General features: G+C 43.9%; 1 protein-coding gene across 3 annotated transcripts in view; it reads right to left on the reverse strand.

Annotated features, from left to right (window-relative positions):
- The window catches only part of Ccdc57 (coiled-coil domain containing 57), a 192,680-nt gene that overhangs the window by 55,657 nt on the left and 114,060 nt on the right, over nucleotides 1-22,963 (reverse strand). For all 3 annotated transcript variants that reach the window (XM_045158322.1, XM_045158321.1, XM_045158323.1), the window contains one exon: nucleotides 12,410-12,531. In XM_045158322.1, coding sequence (XP_045014257.1) covers nucleotides 12,410-12,531 — 122 coding nt within the window. The remainder of the gene's footprint in view (nucleotides 1-12,409; nucleotides 12,532-22,963) is intronic.

The raw sequence follows: 22,963 nt of genomic DNA on the forward strand, positions 1-22,963 counted from the left end.
CTCAGGGAGGAGAGAGATGAATGAACTTCTTGATTCTATGTTATGTCACATGACTTGTAGTTGGCCTTTTTTCTTTCATAATGGTGGGGCTGCAACTCACGGCCTCACACATACAAACTTTACACACTACCACCCAAGTACATCCCAGCCTCACACAAAGTGTGCACTTTACTACTCAGTTAACTAAATCCCAGACTCACACATACAAAGCAAGCACTCTTACCAGTGACCTGTACCCCAGACTCACACATACAAAATGAGTACTTTACCTCTGACCTACACCCCAGCATGACACATACAAAACTTGCACAATACCACTGACCTGCACCCCAGCAACATATATACCAAGTGTGCACTCTACCACTCACCTACCACACGCTAGCCTTAGACATAAAGCCTGCACTCGCCCACTGACCTGCACAACAGCCTCCCACATATAAAGCATGCATGGTACCACTCACCTGTACCTAAGCCTCACACACATGTAGCATGTACTCAACCACTCATCTACACACCAGCCTCTCACATACAAAGCGTGCACTCTGCCGCTGATCTACATTCCATCTTGGCCTTTTTTTTCACTGCTGAGGGCTAAATCCATGCTAGGCAAGTGTGTGTCCAATGAACTAAATCCCCAGCCCAATTGGCTATTTTTTCCCCCAAGGTAGAGTCTCACTGCAGCTCAGGCTGACCTGAATCTCACTCTTGTCCCAGGTGCCCTTTAACTCATAGCAATCCTCCTTCTGTGTGGTCATTTGAATGTACGTCCCCCATAGATTCAGGTTGTTTTTTATTCTTAATTTTATTTACTTGAGAGACAGGCAGATAGATAGATAGATGATAGAGAAAGAGAGAGGTAGAGAGGGAATGGGTGCACCAAGGCCCCTAGCCACTGCAAACTCCAGTTGCATGCACCACCTTGTACATCTGGCTTACTTGGGCACTGGGGAATCAAACCTGAGTCCTTAGGCTTCTCAGGCAAGTTCCCTAAGCCATCTTTCCAGCCCTAAGTTCTTTTTCTTTTTTCTTTTTGGTTTTTCGAGGTTGGGTTTCACTGTAGCCCACACTGACCTGGAATTCACTCCGTAATCTCAGGGTGGCCTAGAACTCATAGTGATCTTTCTACCTCTGCCTCACAAGTTCTGAAATAAAAGGTGTGTGCCACCACACCCAGCTCAAGTTTTTTTTAATTTTTTATTTTAGAGAGAGCAAGAGAGACAGGGAGACACACAATTGGCATGCCAGGGCCTCAGCTACTGCAATCAAATGCCAGACATTTGCGCCATCTAGTGGGCATGTGCAACCTTGCACTTGCTTCACCTTATGTGGGATCTGGAGAGTTAAACATGGGTCCTTAGGCTTCACAGGCAAGTACCTTAACTGTTAAGCTATCTCTCCAGCTCAAAGTTTTTTATTTTTTTATTTTTTATTAAAGGCTGTAGTTTGGGTCTCCAGCTGCCTGGCTGGAGAAGGTATCATGGGGGAGGATGCTAGGATCCAACCCAAAGGTATGTTTGGGGTGGATCTGAATTCCAGGCAAAAGCTCTTCACAACTGTTTGAGACTCTGTTTGCTGCCAGTTGTGCTTGCTGCTTTTTAGTGTGTGTTGGTGTGGTGTTTTGCTTACTGCCATTTTGCTTTCTGCTTGGATATTTGGAAACAGCTTCTTCCATGATTTGATGGAACTTCTGTGGACCTGTAAGCTTGAAATAAATCCTTTCCTCCCCTAAACTGTGCCTGGTTCAGATATTCTTCTCAACAGTGTAGAACTGTCTAGAACATTCTTCATCCCAAGTGTTGGAATTAAAGACATTGTACCACCACGCTGGGGGCATTTTTTTCTTCTTTCAAGGTAAGGTCTCACTCTAGGCCAGGCTGACCTAGAACTCATTCTGTAGTCCCAGGCTGGACTCAAACTCAGGGTTATCTTCCTACCTCTGCCTCCTGAGTGCTGGGATTAAAAGTGTGTGCCACATGAGAATTTGGCCATTTTTAAAATTACAACAATGCAGCCAGACACACATCTGTCTCCAGCTCTTGGTCTGGGTTTTTTGTTTTATTTTGTTTTTTGTTTTTTTGAAGCAGGGTCTCTAGCTCAGGCTGACCTGGAATTCACTATGTAGTCTCAGGGTAGCATCAAACTCATGGTGACCCTCCTACCTCTGCCTCCCCAGTGCTGGGATTAAAGGCATGCGCCACCACGCCCAGCTATCTCCAGCACTTGGGAGGTGAATGCAAGAGGATGAGGTGTTCAAGGCCAGCCAGGACTACATAAGCCCTATCGTTTTTTTTTTTTTAAATTTTTATTAACATTTTCCATGATTATAAAATATATCCCATGGTAATTCCCTCCCTCCCCACCCCCACACTTTCCCGTTTGAAATTCCATTCTCAATCATATTACCTCCCCATTACAATCATTGTAATTACATATATACAATATCAACCTATTAAGTATCCTCCTCCCTTCCTTTCTCCACCCTTTATGTCTCCTTTTCAACTTACTGGCCTCTGCTACTAAGTATTTTCATTCTCACACAGAAGCCCAGTCATCTGTAGCTAGGATCCTCATATGAGGGAGAACATGTGGCGCTTGGCTTTCTGGGCCTGGGTTACCTGACTTAGTATAATACTTTCCAGGTCCATCCATTTTTCTGCAAATTTCATAACTTCATTTTTCTTTACCGCTGAGTAGAACTCCATTGTATAAATGTACCACATCTTAATTATCCACTCATCTGTTGAGGGACATCTAGGCTGGTTCCATTTCCCAGCTATTATAAATTGAGCAGCAATAAACATGGTTGAGCATGTACTTCTAAGGAAATGAGATGAGTCCTTTGGATATATGCCTAGGAGTGCTATAGCTGGGTCATATGGTAGATCAATCTCTAGCTGCTTTAGGAACCTCCACACTGTTTTCCACAATGGCTGGACCAGATTGCATTCCCACCAGCAGTGCAGAAGGGTTCCTTTTTTTCCACATCCCCGCCAACATTTATGATCATTTGTTTTCATGATGGTGGCCAATCTGACAGGAGTGAGATGGAATCTCAATGTAGTTTTAATCTGCATTTCCCTGATGACTAGTGACGTAGAACATTTTTTTAGGTGCTTATATGCCATTCGTATTTCTTCCTTTGAGAACTCTCTATTTAGCTCCTTAGCCCATTTTTTGATTGGCCTGTTTGATTCCTTATTAGTTAACTTTTTGAGTTCTTTGTATATCCTAGATATTAATCCTCTATCAGATATATAGCTGGCGAAGATTTTTTCCCATTCTGTAGGTTGCCTCTTTGCTTTTTTCACTGTGTCCTTTGCGGTGCAAAATCTTTGTAATTTCATTAGGTCCCAGTGGTTAATCTGTGGTTTTATTGCCTGAGCAATTGGGGTTGTATTCAGAAAGTCTTTGCCAAGACCAATATGTTGGAGGGTTTCCCCTACTTTTTCCTCTAGCAGTTTCATAGTTTCCGGTCTGATGTTAAGGTCTTTAATCCATTTGGACTTAATTCTTGTGCATGGCGAGAGAGAAGAATCTATTTTCATCCTTCTGCAGATATTTATCCAGTTTTCAAAACACCATTTGCTGAAGAGGCTGTCTCTTCTCCAATGAGTATTTTTGGCATTTTTATCGAATATCAGGTGGCTATAGCTACTTGGGCTTACATCTGGGTCCTCTATTCTGGTCCACTGATCTACATGTCTGTTTTTGTGCCAGTACCATGCTGTTTTTGTTACTATGGCTCTGTAGTATAGGTTAAAATCAGGTATGGTGATACCACCAGCCTCTTTTTTGTTGCTCAGTATTATTTTATATATTCGAGGTTTTTTATGATTCCAAATGAATTTTTGGATTGTTTTTTCTATTTCCATGAAGAAAGCCTTTGGAATTTTGATAGGGATTGCATTAAATGTGTAGATTGCTTTAGGTAAGATTGCCATTTTCACGATATTGATTCTTCCAAGCCAGGAACAAGGGATGTTTCTCCACTTTCTAGTGTCTTCTGCAATTTCTCGCTTGAGTGTCTTAAAGTTCTCATTGTATAGATTCTTTACTTCCTTAGTTAGGTTTATTCCAAGGTATTTAATTTTTTTTGATGCAATTGTGAATGGGAGTGATTCTCTGATTTCATCCTCTGTGTGTTTGTTGTTAGCATATATGAAGGCTACTGATTTCTGTGTATTTATTTTGTATCCTGCTACATTGCTGTAGGTTTTGATTAGCTCTAACAGCTTGCTAGTAGAGTCTTTAGGGTCCTTTATGTTTAGAATCATGTCATCTGCAAATAATGATAACTTGATTTCTTCCTTTCCAATTTGTATCCCTTTTATGTGTGTCTCTTGCCTTATTGCTATGGCTAAGACTTCCAAAACTATATTAAATAGAAGTGGAGACAGTGGACACCCTTGTCTTGTTCCTGATTTTAGTGGAAAAGCTTCCAGTTTTTCCCCATTTAGTAATATGTTGGCTGTAGGCTTGTCATAAATAGCCTTTATTATATTGAGATATGTTCCTTCTATTCCCAGTCTCTGTAGGACTTTTATCATGAAGGGATGTTGGATTTTGTCAAATGCTTTCTCTGCATCTAATGAGATGATCATGTGATTTTTGTCCTTCAACCCATTTATGTAATGTATTACATTTATAGATTTGCGTATGTTGAACCATCCCTGCATCTCTGGGATAAAGCCTACTTGGTCAGGGTGAATGATCTTTTTGATATACTCTTGTATTCTGTTTGCCAATATTTTGTTGAGAATTTTTGCATCTATGTTCATGAGGGAGATTGGTCTGTAATTTTCTTTTTTTGTTCTATCTTTGCCTGGTTTTGGTATCAGGGTGATGCTGGTCTCATAGAAGGAGTTTGGTAGAATTCCTTCTTTTTCTATTTCCTGGAAAAGCTTAAGAAGCAATGGTGTTAGCTCTTCCTTAAAAGTCTGGTAAAATTCAGCAGTGAATCCATCCGGGCCTGGGCTTTTTTTAGTTGGGAGATTTTTGATAACTGACTACATAAGCCCTATCTTAAAACCAAAAAAAAAAAAAAAAAAAAAGGCTGGAAGGATGGCTTAGTGGTTAAGGCATTTGCCTGCAAAGCCAAAAGACCCATCTTTGATTCCCTAGGACACATGTTAGCCAGATGCACAAGGGGGCACACGCTTCTGGAGTTCATTTGCAGTGGCTAGAGGCCCTGGCCTGCCTATTCTCTCTCTCTTCCTCTTTCTCTGTCAAATAAATAAATAAATAAAAATAAAATATATAAAAAAAAAACAAGAAAAGAAAAGAATGGAAATGAACTGCCTAGGAAATTTTGTAAAAGAATAGATGTAAGGTTGAGCTTGCTCAGTGAGGTACTGAAATGTACTCGAAAGCTATAGTATTGAAGGCACTATGTGAAAGTAGTCAAAAACAGATAGTATATGGATCTGTGATGAAAACCTTCAGTAAGCACAACCAACTATAATCCTGAGGCAGAGTGACAGAGCCATAGTCTGCAAACACCAGCCTGCACTTTTGCACAGTGCCAATGTTGAGAGAGAGAGGAAGGCAGAGGGAGTGTTTTAGGCTAAAGGACAAAAACAAGAGCCAAGTGCAACGTAGAACCCAGGGCTGGCTCCTGGGCTGGATGAAAAAGACATGGGTGGCAAAAGTGGGAACAGAATCTGTATTTCTTTATTTTGGTCATTTGCTGGAACAACAAGTAGGAGAATGTAGCGGGTGTGGAGGGTGTGTGGTGTCTGAAGCTTACTCTCAAATGTTTCAGGAGGGTGTGTGCACCACTGTGCCCAGCTAGCTGAAGTTTTATTTGATTTTATTTTATGTATTTAGTTTTTGTTTTTCAAGGTAGGATCTCACTCTAGCCCAGGCTGACCTGGTCTTCACTACGTAGTCTCAGGGTGGCCTTGAACTCATGGTGATTCTCCTACCTCTGCCTCCCAAGTGCTGAGATTAAAAGCATGTGCCACCATGCCCAGCCAATATTTATTTTTATTTACTTATTTGAGAGAGATGTATAGAGAGAAAGAGATAGACACACAGAGAGAATGGGTGTGCCAGGGTCTCTAGCTACTGAAAACAAATTCCAGGTGCATGTGCCACCTTGTGCATATGGCTTATGTGGGTCCTAGGGAATTGAACCTTGGTCCTTTGGCTTTGCAGGTAAGTGCCTCAACCACTAAGCCATCTCTCCAATCCTGAAAAAAAAGTTTTAAGATTAAAAAATAATTTTGTTTATTTTTTTTTATTTATTTGAGAGCAACAGACACAGGCAGAAAGATAGAATGGGCGTGTCAGGGCCTCCAGCCGCTGCAGACAAACTCCAGATGCATGTAACCCCTTGTGCATCTGGCTAACATGGGTCCTGGGGAATCAAGCCTCGAACCGGGGTCCTTAGGCTTCATAGGCAAGCACTTAACTCCTAAGCCATCTCTTCAGCCTGAGATTTTCTTGATTGTTTTAATGAGTGAGTGAGTGGGGGTGGAGTGGAGAATTGGTGTGCCAGGGCCTCCAGCCACTGCAATTGAACACCAGCCACATGTGCCACCTTGTGAGCATGCATGACCTTGTATGTCTGGCTTACGTGGGATATGAGGAGTCAAACATAGTTCCTTAGGCTTCATAAGCAAGCACCTTAATTGCTAAGTCATCTCTCCAGCCCTGAAGAATTATTTTTTTAGAAAGAGCTAGAGAGAGAATTGGCAAGCCAGGGCCATAGCCACTGCAATCAAATTCCAGATTCTTAAACATATGTGACCTTATGCTGTGTCACCTTTGTGTGTTTGGCTTACGGGGGACCTGGAGAGAGATCAAATATGGGTCCTTAGTCTTTGCAGGCAAGTGCTTTAACTGCTAAGCCATCTCTCCTATCCCTGAAGATTTAAAAAATTTTGTTTATATATTTGGAGACAGGGACTTATGTAGTCCAGGTTGGCCTTGAACTGCTGATTTTCCTGTTTCTACCTCCTAAGTACTGGAATTATAGGACTATACCACCATGATCAGTTTATGTGAGGACTTTTTTTCTTTGTATGTGGGGTGGGCATGCTTGTATGTATGCATGTTTGCACGTGTGTGGGCATGTGTGTGAATGCATGTGAAGGCCAGAGGACAACCTGGGGTGTTGTCCTCAGGAATGTCATTGCCACTTCTTTTGAGACAAGCCTTTTCATTTGCCTGAAGCATATCAATCAGGCTAGACTGGCCAGCCAGCCATCTCTAAGGATCCTCCTATCTTCACTCCCCACTCTCCCCATGCACAAGGATTACAGTTGAGTGTTGCCATGCCTGGCATTTTGCATGGGTGCTAGGGATCAAACTCAGGCCCTTATATCTGTATAGCAAGCACTTTATCTACTGAGTTATCTCTCCAGTCCTATCTGATGATTTTTTTTTTTTTCGAGGTAAAATTTCACTCTAGTCCAGGCTGACCTAGAATTCACTATAAAGTCTCAGGGTGGCCTCAAACTCACTGTGATCCTCCTACCTCTGCCTCCCAAGTGCTGGAATTAAAAGTGTGCATCACCATGCCCAGCTATCTGATGATTTTTTTGTTTATTTTTATTTATTTATTTATTTGAGAGTGACAGAGAGAGAAAGAGGCAGAGAGAGAGAGACAGGGAGAGAATGGGCAAGCCAGGGCTTCCAGCCACTACAAACAAACTCCAGATGCATGCTCCCCCTTGTGCATCTGGCTAACGTGGGTTCTGGGGAATGGAGCCTCAAACCAGGGTCCGTAGGCTTCACAGGCAAGCGCTTAACCACTAAGCCATCTCTCCAGCCCTATCTGATGATTTTTAAAGAAGGAAAATCAAAAGATAAATGACAAGGTTGGGAAAAATTTGTGACAAGCAGCAACTGTCTTAATATATAAAGAAGAAACACACCAGTAAAAAAACCCAGCAGATATTGGAGTGATGGCTCAATGCTTCAAGGTGCTTGCTTACGAAGTCAATTCCCCAGTCACCCATTTAAATCTTTTTTTTATATTTATTTATTTGAGAGTGACAGACACAGAGAGAAAGATAGATAGAGGAGAGAGAGAAGCCGGGCGTGGTGGCGCATGCCTTTAATCCCAGCACTCGGGAGGCAGAGGTAGGAGGATCACCGAGAGTTCAAGGCCACCCTGAGACTCCATGGCGAATTCCAGGTCAGCCTGAGCCAGAGTGAGACCCTACCTCGAAAAAGAAAAAATAAAAGAAAAAAAGAAAAAGAGAATGGGTGCATCAGGGCCTCCAGCCTCTGCAAACGAACTCCAGACGCCTCCTTGTGCATCTGGCTAACGTGGGACCTGGGGAACCAATCCTTGAACTGGGGTCCTTAGGCTTCACAGGCAAGCGCTTAACCACTAAGCCATCTCTCCAGCCCCCATTTAAATCTTGATGGGCATTCCTTTGTAGTGGCAAGAGACCCTGGGCACACACACATGCACACACCTATGCAAATAAATTTTGTATGTAGTTTTTTGAGGTAGAGTCTTGCTCTAGCCCAGGGTAACCTGGAATTCACTATGTAGTCTCTGGGTGGACTTAAACTCATGGTGATCCTCCTACCTCTACCTCCTGGGTGCTAGGATTAAAGGCATGCACCACCATGCCTGGTACTTTTTTTTGTTTTTTTTTTTTTTTAAAGGAAAACTAGGGCTGAAGAGATGGCTTAGCAGTTAAGGTACTTGCCTTTAAAGCTGAAGGACCCAGGTTTGATTCCCAGGACCCACATAAGCCAGATGCACAAAGTAGTACATGCATCTGGAGTTATATGCAGTGGCTGGAGATCTTGGCACACCCATTCTCTGTGTTTCTTTTCTCTCTATCCCTGTCTGCGTACAAACAAATAAACAATATTAAAAAAAGGGGTGGACCCAGCACTCTGGAGGCAGAGGTAGGAAGATCGCCATGTGTTTAAGGCCACCCTGAGACTACATACTGAATGCCAGGTTACCCTGGGCTAGAGCAAGACTCTACCTCAAAAAACTACATAGTGAATTCCAGGTCAACCTCAGCTCTAATGAGACCCTACCTTGAAAAACCAAAAAAAAAAAAAAAAAAAGTTGGCAGGGGGAGTCTGGAGAGATGGCTTAAAGGTTAAGGCATTTGCCTGCAAAACTAAAGGATCCCAGTTCAATTCTCTAGGACCCACATAAGCCAGATACACAAGGGGGCGTATGCATCTGGAGTTTGTTTGCAGTGGCTGGAGGCCCTGGAATGCCCATTCTCTCTCTCTCTCTCTCTCTCTCTCTCTCTCTCTGACTCTTTCTCTCTCTCAAATAAATAAATAAATACATAAAATATATATATTTTTTTGGTTTTTTTTGAGGTAGGGTCTCATAAAATATATTTTTAAAAATATTAAAAAGAAGCTGATCGTGGTGGCGCACGCCTTTAATCCCAGCACTTAGGAGGCAGAGGTAGGAGGATCGCCATGAGTTCAAGGCCACCCTGAGACCACACAGTGAATTCCAGGTTAGCCTGAACTAGAGAACCTACCTTGGAAAACCAAAAAAAAAAGAAATAAAGAAAAAAGAGGGCTGGAGAGAGCTTAGTGGCTAAGCTGGTTGCCTGCAAAGCCAAAGGACTCAGGTTCAATTCCCCAAGACCCATGTAAGCCATATCTACAAGGTGGTGCATGCATCTGGAGTCTGTCTGAAGTGGCTAGGAACCCTAGCATGCCTATTCTCTATCTCTCATAAATAAGTGAATATATATACTCCCACTAGGAATAGATGGTAAGACCCTATTGCTGAAGACTCCACATACTTGGGCTGCAAGGCCACTGAGAAAACCTACTGGAACTGAGCTGATAACCTCCTCCATATAGACCAGCTGACAGAAAGCTGGAAGAAGCCATTCTGCATGCAGTTCAATGGGAGAAAGAGATATCACCAGTGAAGATACTCAACAGTGGACACTACAAGCCTTATAATTGGCCAGCCAGGCCAAATGAGCCAACGGGTGCACTAGTGGCATGTCTGCCATGGTGGAAACCAACTGCCCTCTAATTGGACTGGAGGCCTGCTCCATGGAAGGGAATACATTCCTGATACTGAAAACTTAAAACAGGGGTAGTCATGAGCCTTTCTGGTATAATGTCTGCTGCTATCTGGCTAAAGGTATATACTATGCTTATCAAACTGCTCAGTAAGCACTTCTCTTAATGTTCATACCCTTATATCAATGCTACTCTCACTTTTGGTAGAGAACCTTTTCTTTTCAGGTAGCAATGACCTTGGGATGACTCAGAAGGCATCATGGTGCTAGAAAGAAGTGACAGGAGTGCTCAGCACTGCAATATCTCTATCACAACTTTCAAGGCTCAGGGTCCGTTGAGGAAGAGGTGGCAGAAAGAATGTAAGAGCCAAAGGAAGGGTAGGACTCTTTACAATGTGCTCCTCCAGACAAAAAATGGCCTGGATATCCATGACCTCACAGTGCCTGACACTACCTACACAAGACCCCCATGATAGGAGGAAAAGAGCATGACATCAAAATAAAAGAGATTGATTGAGAGGGGCAGGGGATATGATGCGAATGGAGTTTCTAAGGGGAAAGTGGGGAAGGAAGGTATTACCATGGGATATTGTTTAGAATCATGGAAGTTGTTAAAAAAAATAATAAAAGAAATAAAAGGTCATGATATATGAAAAAAGAAAGAAAGAAAGAAAAAGTAGCCAGGCATGGTGATGCACACCTTTAATCCCAGAAACTGGAAGGCAAGGATAGGAGGATCTCTGTGAGTTTGAGGTTACCTTGAGACTATATAGTGAATTCCAGGTCAGCCTGAGCTATAGTGAGACTATCTCAAAACTAAATAAATAAATATATAAATACAGGTCTGGAGAGATGGCTTAGTAGGTGTAGCAGACAGCTTCAGGTTCACTGAGATGAACTTCCAGACCAGGCACAGGTATGGAGGAAGGGATATTTATTGAAGCTTACAGATCCAGGGGAACTTCTATAAATGGCAGAAGAGGCTGGCCTGCCTTCACAGGACTAAACAGAGAGAGAGAAGTACAAGTCTAAAACCACACAGCACAGCACACTTCAGGAACTCCAGCGAGGTACACTTTGCATTATCTTTAGATTGAAATCTGAAACCCACCACCATGACTTAAGATCCACCCAGTGATACCGCCTCTAGTCAGGTGGCTGCAGATGCAAAGTACAAACAAACAACTGAATATATTGGGGGCCATCTATTCTATTCAAACCACAACAGTAGTTAAACGCTTGCCTATGAAGCAAGCAATATCTCTATCACAACTTCCAAGGCTCAGGGTCCATTGCGGAAGAGGTGGCAGAAAGAATGTAAGAGCCAAAGGAAGGGTAGGACTCCTTACAACGTGCTTACAACCCTGGTTTGAGGCTCAATTCCCCAGGACCCACATAAGCCAGATGCACAAGTGGCACATGCATCTGGAGTTCATTTGCAGTGGCTAGAAGCCTTGGCATGCCCATTCTCTATCTGTCTCTTCCTCTCTCTGTCTGTTGCTCTCAAATAATTAAAATAAAATAAAAAATACATAGGAGCTGGGCATGGTAGGGCTCTCTGGGAATTTCAGAACTCAAGGCTGAGGCACGAGGATCCAGTGTTCAAGCCTAGCCTGGGCTGCAGTGTGCAAACCTGTTTCCAAAAAGGCAAACACAGGGCCTAGAGATATGGCTTAGTGGTTAAGGTGCTTACCTGAAAAGCCTAAGGACCCAGGTTCCATGCCCCAGGACCCACTTAAGCCAGATGCACAAGGTGGTGCATGCATCTGGAGTTCATCTGCAGTGGCTGGAGGCCCTGGCACACCCATTCTCTCTCTCTCAAATAAATAAATAAAATATTTAAAAATTTATTTATTTATTTGAAAGAGGCAGAGAGAGAGAATGGGCATACCAGGGCCTCTAGCCACTGCAAATGAACTCCAGATATATGCGTCCCCCTTGTGCATCTGGCTTACATGGGTCCTGGAGAATCAAACCAGTATCCTTTGGCTTTGCAGACAAATGCCTTAACCACTAATCCACCTCTCCAAATCAAGTAAAATATTTTTAAAAATTCAAACAAGGGCTGGAGAGATTGTTTAGTGGCTAAGGCACTTGCCTGCAAAGCCTAATGATCCAGTTTGATTCCCTAGTGCCCACATAAAGCTAGATGCACAAAGTGGTACATGCATATGAAATTTGTTTGCTGGAGGCCCTGACATACCCATTCTCTCTCACTCTCTGTCTCTCTGCTTGCAAATGAATAAATATATATTTTTTAATCCTAACAAAAATCAAAAGAGGAGGAAACAGTGAAATGTTATTGGTGACGGTTGGGCTGTTGAGAATCACAGGCTTTTCATGTTTCCTATTGGAGTTTCTACAATGACAATGGATATTAGAGCAGCTGGGAAAATGTCAAAGCAGAGTCACAGATAAAGGAGAGGTACCTGAGTTATAAAGTGAGGCTGCAACTGTCCCAAGGGTGGACCACATTCCAAAGACACTGCAGACACTTCATGGTGATCCTGGGCCTCGGGCATGGGAGGGACTGGACGAAGAGGTGGTCTCCCTGAAAACAGGATCAGAAAAGAATGGGTCATGCATGTATTTCACTTCTGGATTTCTCTGCTGAACTCAACACTCAGAAAGAACCATTTCTTTTTAGAACCAAAGTCACTTCTATGCCAGGGAATTTAGGGTTGGAGTGGGGTCAAATGTGAACTGTGACACACCAGCCCTTGGCAAAGCTCAAGAACATACAACCCAACTTCCTGGCCTCATGCATTCCTCACACAGCTGCTCAGAAGGGCAGGATGAGCATGCTGACTAACAAGCCCAAAGACAGGTCTCTGCAACACACAAATGCAGCAACCTATGTGAAGCCACAGACTGCCATTCCTGGTACTCTGGAGACTGAGGAAGGAGGATCACTTGAGCCCACACAAGTTCATAGCCAGCATAGCAAGCCTCCATTTAAAAAAAAAAAAAAAAAAAAGCTGGGCATGGTGGCACACACCTTCAATCCCAGAATGACTTTAATGACCCAAGGCCGATTCCCTAGTGCTCATGTAAAGCCAGATGCACAAGGAGGTGCATGCATCTGGAATTTATTTGCAGTGGCTGTAGGCCCTGGTGTGCCCATTCCTTTTTTTTTAAATTTATTTCAAAGAGATAGAATCGCCAGGGCCCCTAGCCACTGCAACCAAACCCCATACGCATGCACCACCTTGTGTATCTGGCTTTATGTGGATACTGGGGAATTGGACCTGGTTCTGTTGCATACATTCTATCTGTCTTCTATTTCTCTTTGCTTGCAAATAAATATAAAAAAGTTTAAAGTTGGGTGTTGTGGCACATGCCTTTGATCTCAGCACTCAGGAGACAGAAGTAGGAGAATCACCATGAGTTCAAGACCACCCAGAGACTACATAGTGAATTCCAGGCCAGCCTGGGGTAGAGTGAGATCCTACCTTGAAAAACCAAAAAGAAAATGAAAGAGTGCTGGAGAGATGGTTCAGTGGTGAAGGTACTTGCCTACAAAGCCTAATAACTACCCAGGTTCGATTCCCCAGTACCTACATAAAGTCAGATGCACAAGGTGGTACATGCATCTGGAATTCATTTGCTGTTGCTAAGGGCCCTGGCAACCCATTCTTTCTCTATCTTCCTCTTAATGTCTCTCACTCAAATAAATAGATATTTAAAAAAAAAGAAAAGAGGCAAAGTTCACAAAGATAAACTTAAAAGTTATGACTGTAAGAAATGCTTCAGGGGTTGGGGAGATGGCTTAGCGGTTACAGTGCTTGCCTGCAAAGCCAAATGGCCCAGGTTCGATTCCCTAGTACCCACATATGCCAGATGGCACATGCATCTGGAATTCATTTGCAATGGCTGAAGGCCCTGGTGTGACCATTCTCTGTCTCTGTCTTTCTCTCTCTCTCAAATAAATAAATACAAACAAAAAAAAATTTTTTTTCGAGGTATGGTCTCACTAGCTCAAGCTGACCTAGAATTCACTCTGTAGTCTCAGGCTGGCCCTGAACTCATAGCAATCCCTCTACCTCTGCCTCCCAAGTGCTGGGATTAAAGGTGACTCAGTGTTGTAGTTCACTTAAGCTATGATCTGATGATAAGACCCTATTGCTGAAGACTCCCCATACTTGGGCTACAAGGCCACTGAGAAATCCTACTGGAACTAAGCTGGTAACCTCCTCCATATAGACCAGCTGACAGAAAGCTGGAAGAAGCCATTCTGCATGCAGTTCAATGGGAGAAAGAGAAATCACCAGTGAAGATACTCAGCAGTGGACACTACAAGCCTTATAATTGGCCAGCCAGGCCAAATGAGCCAATGGGTGCACTAGTGGCATGTCTGCCATGGTGGAAACCAACTGCCCTCTAATTGGACTGGAGGCCCACTCCATGGGAGGGAATACATCCCTGATACTGAAAACTTAAAACAGGGGTAATCATGAGCCCTATGGGTGTAACATCTGCTGCTGTCTGGCTAAATGTATATACTATGCTTATCAAACTGCCCAGTAAGCATTTCTCTTAATGTTCATACCCTTTTACTCTCCCTTTTGGTAGAGAATATTCTCTTTTCAGATGGCAGTGACCTTGGGATGACTCAGAAGGCGTCATGGTGCTGGAAAGAAGCGACAGGAGTGCTCAGTACTGCAATATCTCTATCACATCAGGGTCTATTGTGGTAGAAGTGTCAGAAAGAATGTAAGAGCCAAAGGAAGGGTACTCCTTACAACCTGGTCCCCCCAGACACAAAATGGCCTGGATATCCATGACCTCACAGTGCCTCACACTACCTACACAAGACCGTCATAATAGGAGGAAAAGATCATGACATCAAAATAAAAGAGACCGATTGAGATGGGGAGGGGCCATGATGGAGAATGGAGTTGCAAAGGGGAAAGTAAGGGGAGGGAGGGCATTACCATGGAATACTGTTTACAATTAGGAAGTTGTCAGTTAAAAAAATTGAAAAGAAAGACAAACAACAAAATAAAAAAAAATAATTTTTGGTTTTTTTTTTTTTTTTTTTTTTTTTTTTGGTTTTTTGAGTTAGGGTCTCACTCTAGCCCTGGCTGACCTGGAATTCACTATGGAGTCTCAGGGTGTGCCACCACACCTGGCTATTAAATTTTTTTTTTTAAGTAAACATTTTACTAAAAAAAAAGAAAAGAAAAAATATATGATCTGAGGCCAGACATGGTATAACACGCCTTTAATCCCAGCACTCGGGAGGCAGAGGTAGGAGGATCGCTAAGAGTTCAAGGCTACCCTGAAACTACATAGTAAATTCCAGGTCAGCCCGAGCTAGAGTGAGACCCTACCTCAAATAAATGAAAAAAAAAAAACAACAAAAAACAAAAACATATATGACCTGAGACCAGGAGTGGTAGCTCTCACCCATAATCTCAGCACTCAGGAGGCTGAAGTAGGATTGCTGTGAGTTCAAGATCAGCCTGGTTACAGTGAGCTTTATTTCTCAAGTACCAAAAATTGTTAGCATTCAAATTTCCTTTTACAGTTACACTTTTCTTTCTTCCTCCTTCTTTCTTCCTTCCTTCTTCCCTCCTCCTCCTCCTTCTCTTTTTGAGGTAGGGTTTCACTCTAGCCCAAGCTGACCTGGAATTCACTTTGTAGTCTCAGGGTGGCCTTGAACTCATGGTGATCCTCCTACATCTGCCTCCCAAATGCTGGGATTAAAGGCTATTCTTGAAAGTGCATGGAAAATTGCCTTTGCCATTACCTTGTGTCTGTAGATAGTCTTCCTTAGTAACACTTAGGCTCAGTCATTATTATTATTATTTTGGTTTTTTGAGGTAGGGTTTCACTCTAGCCTAGACTGACCTGGAATTCACTCTGTAGTCTCAGGGTGGCCTCAAACTCGTGGCGATCCTCCTACCTCTGCCTCCCGAGTGCTGGGAACAAAGGCGTGCGCCACCACGCCTGGCTTACTCATTATTTTTAAAGGATCTTTCTTTTTTATTTTACTTATTTATTTGAGGGGGGGTGGCATGCCACGGCCCCTAGTCACTGCAAATGAAGTCCAGATGCATGTGCATCTGGCTTTATGTATGTACTGGGGAATTGAACCTAAGTTGTTAGTCTTTGCAGGCAAGTGCCTTAACCACTGAGTCATCTCTCCAGCCCTGTCAGCAAAGTCTTTGATTCTCTTCTATGTATTTATTTGCTTTGTGTGTGTGTGTGGGGGGGGGGGGTTGAATGTTTCTGAGAATGGAACCCAGGGCTTTGCACGTGCTAGGCATATGCTCTGCTACCAAGTGATAGCTTTTGTCCTATGTTTGAGATACGTAAAGAAGCTCTTTGTATCCTCTGAAACTGCCTGCGCTCCACAAGTACTTGGCAGTTTGCTTCTATGAACTGGAATAAATATCTCTGAGTGTTGTTTTCCCTGACCTTGTCCTCCAGAACCCACACTTTCAGATAATTTAGTTTTCTGTGTAAGTTCAATGAAAGTTTGTCTTTGTTCTGTTTTTGTTTTTCAAAGTACAATCTCTCTCTAGTCCAGGCTGATGTAGAATTAACTAGGTAGTCTCAGGGTAGCCTTGAACTCACAGAGATTCTTCTATCTCTGCCTCCAGCAAGCAGTACAGGGATTAAAGGTGTGTGCCCCTAGGCCCAGCTCTCTTTGTTCTGATTGGAGTGAAAATACCAATTACGTAACTGAGGCTTGGCCTGGAAGACATGTTTTTGTTTGTTACTTTGGTTTTTCAAGGTAGGATCTCACTCTAGCCCAGGCTGACCTGGACTTTACTACGTAGTCTTAGGGTGGCCTTGAATTCACAGTGATCCTCCTACCTCAGCCTCCCAAGTGCTAGGATTAAAGGCGTGTGTACCATGCCAGGCTAGGTACCATTCTTAAACATGTCTTCAAGGTAGGCGTGGTGGTGCATGCCTTTAATCCCAGTAATCGGGAGGCTGAGGTAAAACTCCCAAAGATGAAGCTGAAGAGATGGCTTAATAGTTAAGGTGCTTGCCTGCAATGCCTAAGGACCCATATTTGACTCTCCAGATCCGACCTAAGACAGATGCACAAGGTGATGCATGCGTAAGGTAGAACATGCACAAGGTGGCACATGCATCCAGAGTTCCATTACAGTGGCTAGAGGCCCTGGTGTGCCAATTCTTTCTTGTCCTCTTGCTCTCTCTCATTAAAATAAAAAAGCTGGGCGTGGTGGTACATGCCTTTGATCCCAGCACTTGGGAGGTAGGAGGATAGCTGTGAGTTCAAGGCCACCCTGAGACTACAGAGTGAATTCCAGGTCAGCTTGAGCTAGAGTGAGGCCCTAATTCAGAAAAAATAAAAATAAAAAGGCCAGCCTGTTGGGCTTGCCCCTCCCCCACAAAAAACCTCCCAGAGAGATGGGCATGGTGGCACAGGCCTTTAATCCCAAGCACTCGGGAGATAGAGGCAGGAGGATTGCTATGAGTTCTGGGGCAGCCTGGTCTAGAATGAGACCCTGTCTCAAAAACAAACAGGGCTGGAGAGATGGCTCAGCTGTTAAGGAGCTTGCCTGCAAAGCCTAAAGATACAGATTCAATTCCCCATTATTCATGTAGAGCCAGATGCACAAGGTGGCACATATGTCTGGAGTTCATTTGCAGTGGCTAGAGGCCCTGGTGTCCCTATTCTCTATCTCTTTCAAATTAAAAAAAAAAAAAAAAAAAAGGAAAAGAAATGGTATGCTGGGTGTGGTGGCACACACCTTTAATCCCAACATTGGGAGGCAGAGGTAGGAGGATCGCTGTGAATTCAAGGCCACCCTGAGACTACATAGTGAATTTCAGGTCAGCCTGGGCTAAAGTGAGACCCTACCTTGGAAAACCAAAAATAAATAAATAAATAAATGTTATCTTAATGGACTTAAATTCCACCATACTAGAGATTACATTGTAGAAAGGCCTTCTTCCATGGGTATATTGTTCCACTGAAAGTTGTGTGATTTGGTTCTAGAAGGTAGTTCCTATTCTTGGATGATAGGTAATAATTGTGTAGCAACATTAAAACTAATAGATTCACCCAGTCCTATATTTCACTGGTTTGAGGAAATTGAATTTCTTGCCACAAATAAGCGCAAAATGTCCCTACCATAGCCAAGGAAGCTCATGCCCAGGAGCCAGAGGAGGAGCTTCTGGAACAGGGTGACACTGGTTAGTTCTGCACATGTGTACTTGCCTCCTATGCAAAGTGCTGGGCAGCAACTCTGAAGAGAGTCATCCAAAGAAGAGATTGTAATACACACAGCAGGCCACCACCCAAGACAGCCATGCTTTTAAAAATTATTTTATTTATTTCTTATTTGTGTGTGTGTGTGAGAGAGAGGCAGAGACACAGAATGGGCGCACCAGGGCCTCTAGCCACCGCAAACTAATTCCATAGACATGCACCACATTGTGCATCTGGCTTTATGTGGGTACTAGGGAATCAAACCTAGGTCCTTTGACTTTGCAGGTAAGTGCCTTTAATGGCTAAGCCGCCTCTCTCCAGCCCATATTTTTTAAAAAATTAAAATATTTTATTTATTCATTTATTTGAGAGAGAGAGAGGGAGAGAGAGAATGAATTGGCACACAGGACCTTCAGCGGTTGCAAATAAACTCCAGATGCATGTGCCACCTTGTGCATCTGGCTTATGTGAGGTCCTGGGAACTGAACCTGGGTCCTTTGGCTTTGCAGGCAAGTGCCTTAACTACTAAGCCATCTCTCCAGCCCTAAAAACTTCAAAAAAAATTTTTTTTAATTCCCAAATCCCTTGATCTGGAGGGTGCACACATGGAAAGGTAGCAGGACCTGAGAAGATAAACAACCCCTCGCACTTTAGCCAAGCCACAGCTGAAACCACGGAGGAGTTGGGGAGATAAGCAAGGGTGCTGCTTCCATGGTGAACCTGATAATCAATGCCAGGGTGAAGGAGACAGACCCTTAAGATTCTCAGCACTAATCAAAGCAGAAATCCAGAGGCTCCTAACAGCTCATCAATGAAGCAGACTTAATGTCCCCTCCCCCCACTTCCTGGTGCTGAGGACCAAACCCAGTGCCTTGTACTTGCTAGGCAAATGCTCATCCACTGAGTTAAATCCCCAGCCCCTGAAGTAGACTCACCCACCATGGCTCAGGGAATTTTGTGGTAGAGGGAGCAAAAAGATTGTAACAGTCACAGGTTGAGACATCATGCCCAGAGTTATTCCCTCCCCACAAAAATGACTGCTGTTGGGCTGGAGAGATGGCTTAGCGGTTAAGTGCTTGCCTGTGAAGCCTAAGGACCCCGGTTCAAGGCTCGGTTCCCCAGGTCCCACGTTAGCCAGATGCACAAGGGGGCACACGCGTCTGGAATTCGTTTGCAGAGGCTGGAAGCCCTGGCGCACCCATTCTCTCTCTCTCTCTCTATCTGTCTTTCTCTCTGTGTCTGTCACTCTCAAATAAATAAATAAATAAATAAATAAATAAAAATTAAAAAAAAAAATGACTGCTGCCACCAGAACGCATAATGCACAACATCATAGGGAATACCTGCAACCCCACTGAGGAGGGTCCCCAGAAGAATGGGGTTAGGGATTAGGGAAAAGAGGCTATTAACACATGATGTACCCATACATAATATGTTGTTAATAATAATAAAAAGTTAAAAGAAGAAACTAATTCGCGCCGGGTGTGGTGGGGTGCGCCTTTAATCCCAACATTTGGGAGGCAGAGGTAGGAGGATCACTGTGAGTTCAAGGCCACCCTGAGACTACATAGTGAATTGCAGGTCAGCCTGGACTAGAGCGAGACCCTACCTCAAAAAAAAAAAAAAAAAGAAATAAAAGAGACTAATTGGAAAGGGGAAGGGATTCAAGAGGGTGGATTTGAGAGGGGGGAGAACAGGAGTGGGGGGAGGGAATTTTCATGGTTTATTGTCTATGCTTATGGAAACAGTCAATAAAATGTTTTTTTTAAATCAGTAAGTTAAGTTATTTTTTAAAATTATTTTATTTATGGGCTGGAGAGATGGCTTAGCAGTTAAGGCATTTGCCTGCAAAGCCAAAGGACCCAGGTTCAATTCCCCAGGTCCCACATAAGCCAGATGCACAAGGGGCACATGTGTCTGGAGTTCATTTGCAGTGGCTACAGGCCATGGCATGCCCATTCTCTCTCTGTCTATCTTCTTCTCTGTCTCTCTTCTCTCTCTCGCTCCCTTGCTCTGCTTGCAAATAAATAAATAAAATTAGAAAACTCATTTTATCTATTTGTGTGTGTAAGAGAGAAGCAGATCAAGAGAGAGAATGAGAGCCATGTTTTTGTCTTGAAAATTATTTTTAACATATGGATACTGTCGTGGACACAGTGTGAGCTATGATCAGCTGTAACTGCCACAAACTGCTTGTTCTTATCTCGGAGATGTGGCACAATAACCACACACCAAGGGGAGGAGGAGAAACAGGCAGACAGGCATGAGCAGTGGCGGTTCTACTATATCGTGGCAGGACAAACTGAAGAGTGAAAAATATTATGTTAGAATACAAGTATATTTAACATAGTTGTCCAATGGCAGGAAATCAAAAGCAGAAACTCCCTTCTAGATAACAAGGGTGAACTAGAAACCTGAGTCTACAGAGATGACCATCTCAAAATTAGTTACACAGTAACTCCAGCCGGAATGTCCCTGGGACATGACCAAAGCCAAACTCTCATGAGAATTTACACCTTGAGACATGCATACAACAAAGAATCAAGATATATATATGCCAGTCAGTCCAAAAAAGCAAAATAGCCAAATCAACTTAAGAAAAGGAGTGAAAAAAGACAAGAGTTCTGGGCTGGAGAACTCTTAGCGGTAAGCGCTTGCCTGAGAAGCCTAAGGACCCCGGTTCAAGGCTCAATTCCCCAGGACCCATGTTAGCCAGATGCACAAGGGGACGCACGCATCTGGATTTCGTCTGCAGTGGCTGGAAGCCCTGGCGTGCCCATTCTCTCTCTCTCTCTCTCTCTCTCTCGGCCTCTTTGTCTGTCGCTCTCCAATAAATAAATAAATAAAATAAATTAAAAAAAAAAAGAAATACAAGAGTTCTAGTTCTAGCTCATCTACTATTCTGGTCAGCAGTGAAAACAAAGTCACTTTCAGGCATGCACAGAGACCTTAGGAGGTGGGCTCTCTGCCCACAGGCCCTTCCTGAAGGAACTGCCAAAGGAAAACCACAGAGAACTAACCACAGGCTCATTTCCATCCAAAGCACCCCCTGCTCCAGAAGGGATGGCCTCTGTGAAGTCTGAAGAAGCCTGCTGAGGAAGACCTGGGCCAGGAAGAAACTAAGGAGACACCGCAGTCAAGGAGACCACATTCAACTAGGTATAAGCAGAATTCTATGCCAAAGCTATTCCAAATTAATGCAGTTGAACCACTGGATTTCAGATGCCCATGTCAGCCTAACAGATGTGCACAAGTACCCCACAACTAGAAAATCTGTGCTTAGGGACGGGTCTGGATCTGGATCAACTGTAACCATGGCAAATACAAACTAAGCCAGAACCTTAAATATCTTCTTTTTTACTCCAGACTATAGTTGGCCTTGAACTCATAATCCCTCTGCCTCAGCATCTGGAATGCTTAAATCAAAGGCATGTTGCCATACCCAGCTAAGGTAGGTACTTTTTCTCAAATTATTTATAGGTGAATCAAAGACTCAGCAGGAACAAAGGCATCAAGCAGATGCACATGGCCCTGCCTCAGGGTGAGAAGGTCCCAACCATGTATGTCTGGACCGATGGTACTGGAGAAGGACTGCACTGAAAGCCCCGCACCCTGGACTGTGAGCCCAGGTGTGTAGAAGAGTTGCTGGACTGGAATTTTGATGGCTCTAGCACTTTCCAGTCTGAAGGCTCCAACAGTGACATGTACCTCCTCCCAGTTGCCATGTTTCATGACCCTTTCTGGAAGGATCCCAACAAGTTGGTGTTCTGTGAAGTTTTCAAGTATAACTGGAAGCCTGCAGAGACCAATTTAAGGCACACCTATAAGCAGATCATGGACATAGTCAGCAATCAGCACCCCTGGTTTGGAATGGAGCAAGACTACACTCTCATAGGGACCCCTTTGGTTGGCCTTCCAAGGGCTTCCCTGGGTCCCAAGGCCCGTATTACTGTGGCGTAGAAGCACACAAGCCTATGACAGAGATATCATGGAGGCTCACTACTGGGCCTGCTTGTATGCTGGAGTCAAGATCTCAGGAACAAATGCCGAGGTCATGCCTGCCCAGTGGGAATTCCAAATTGGACCCTGTGAAGGAATCCGCCTGGGAGATCACCTGTGGGTGGCCCGCTTAATCTTACATCGTGTATGTGAAGACTTTGGCGTGATAGCAACCTTTGATCCTAAGCCCATTCCTGGGAACTGGAACGGCACAGGCTGCCATACCAACTTTAGCTCAAAGGCTACGCGGGAGGAGAATGGTCTGAAGTACATTGAGGAGGCCATTGAGAAACTCAGCAAGCGGCACCAGTACCACATCCTACCATCCCAAGGGAGGCCTGCGCAATGCCCGGCGCCTGACTGGCTTCCATGAGACCTCCAACATCAATGACTTTTCCACCAGTGTTGCCAACTGCAGCACTAGCATCCCCATTCCCTGGTCTATCGGCCAGGAGAAGAGGGGTTATTTCGAAGACCGGCGCCCTTCTGCCAACTGCGACCCCTTGGCAGTGACAGAGGCCATCATCCATACACGTTTCAACGAGACTGGCCACGAGCCCTTCCAGTACAAAAACTAAGGGGACGATGCTTCCAGCGACTGAGCCCTTCCCAGCTCTTCATCCCACTGCAACTCTCTCTCTCCCAGTTGTCTTAATTATCCTCATTACTCAAAAGTGGGATTTCAAGGTCTTTTTATTCCTCATGCCCAGTGAACCTTGCTTTCCTTGGTCAGGATGGAGGGATCAAGTCCTTAATCTCCCAGGTACCCAGCCCCCATTTTCTTCCTTTC

This window comes from Jaculus jaculus, chromosome 9 (assembly GCF_020740685.1).
Source record: "Jaculus jaculus isolate mJacJac1 chromosome 9, mJacJac1.mat.Y.cur, whole genome shotgun sequence".
Classification (NCBI taxonomy): Eukaryota; Metazoa; Chordata; class Mammalia; order Rodentia; family Dipodidae; genus Jaculus; species Jaculus jaculus.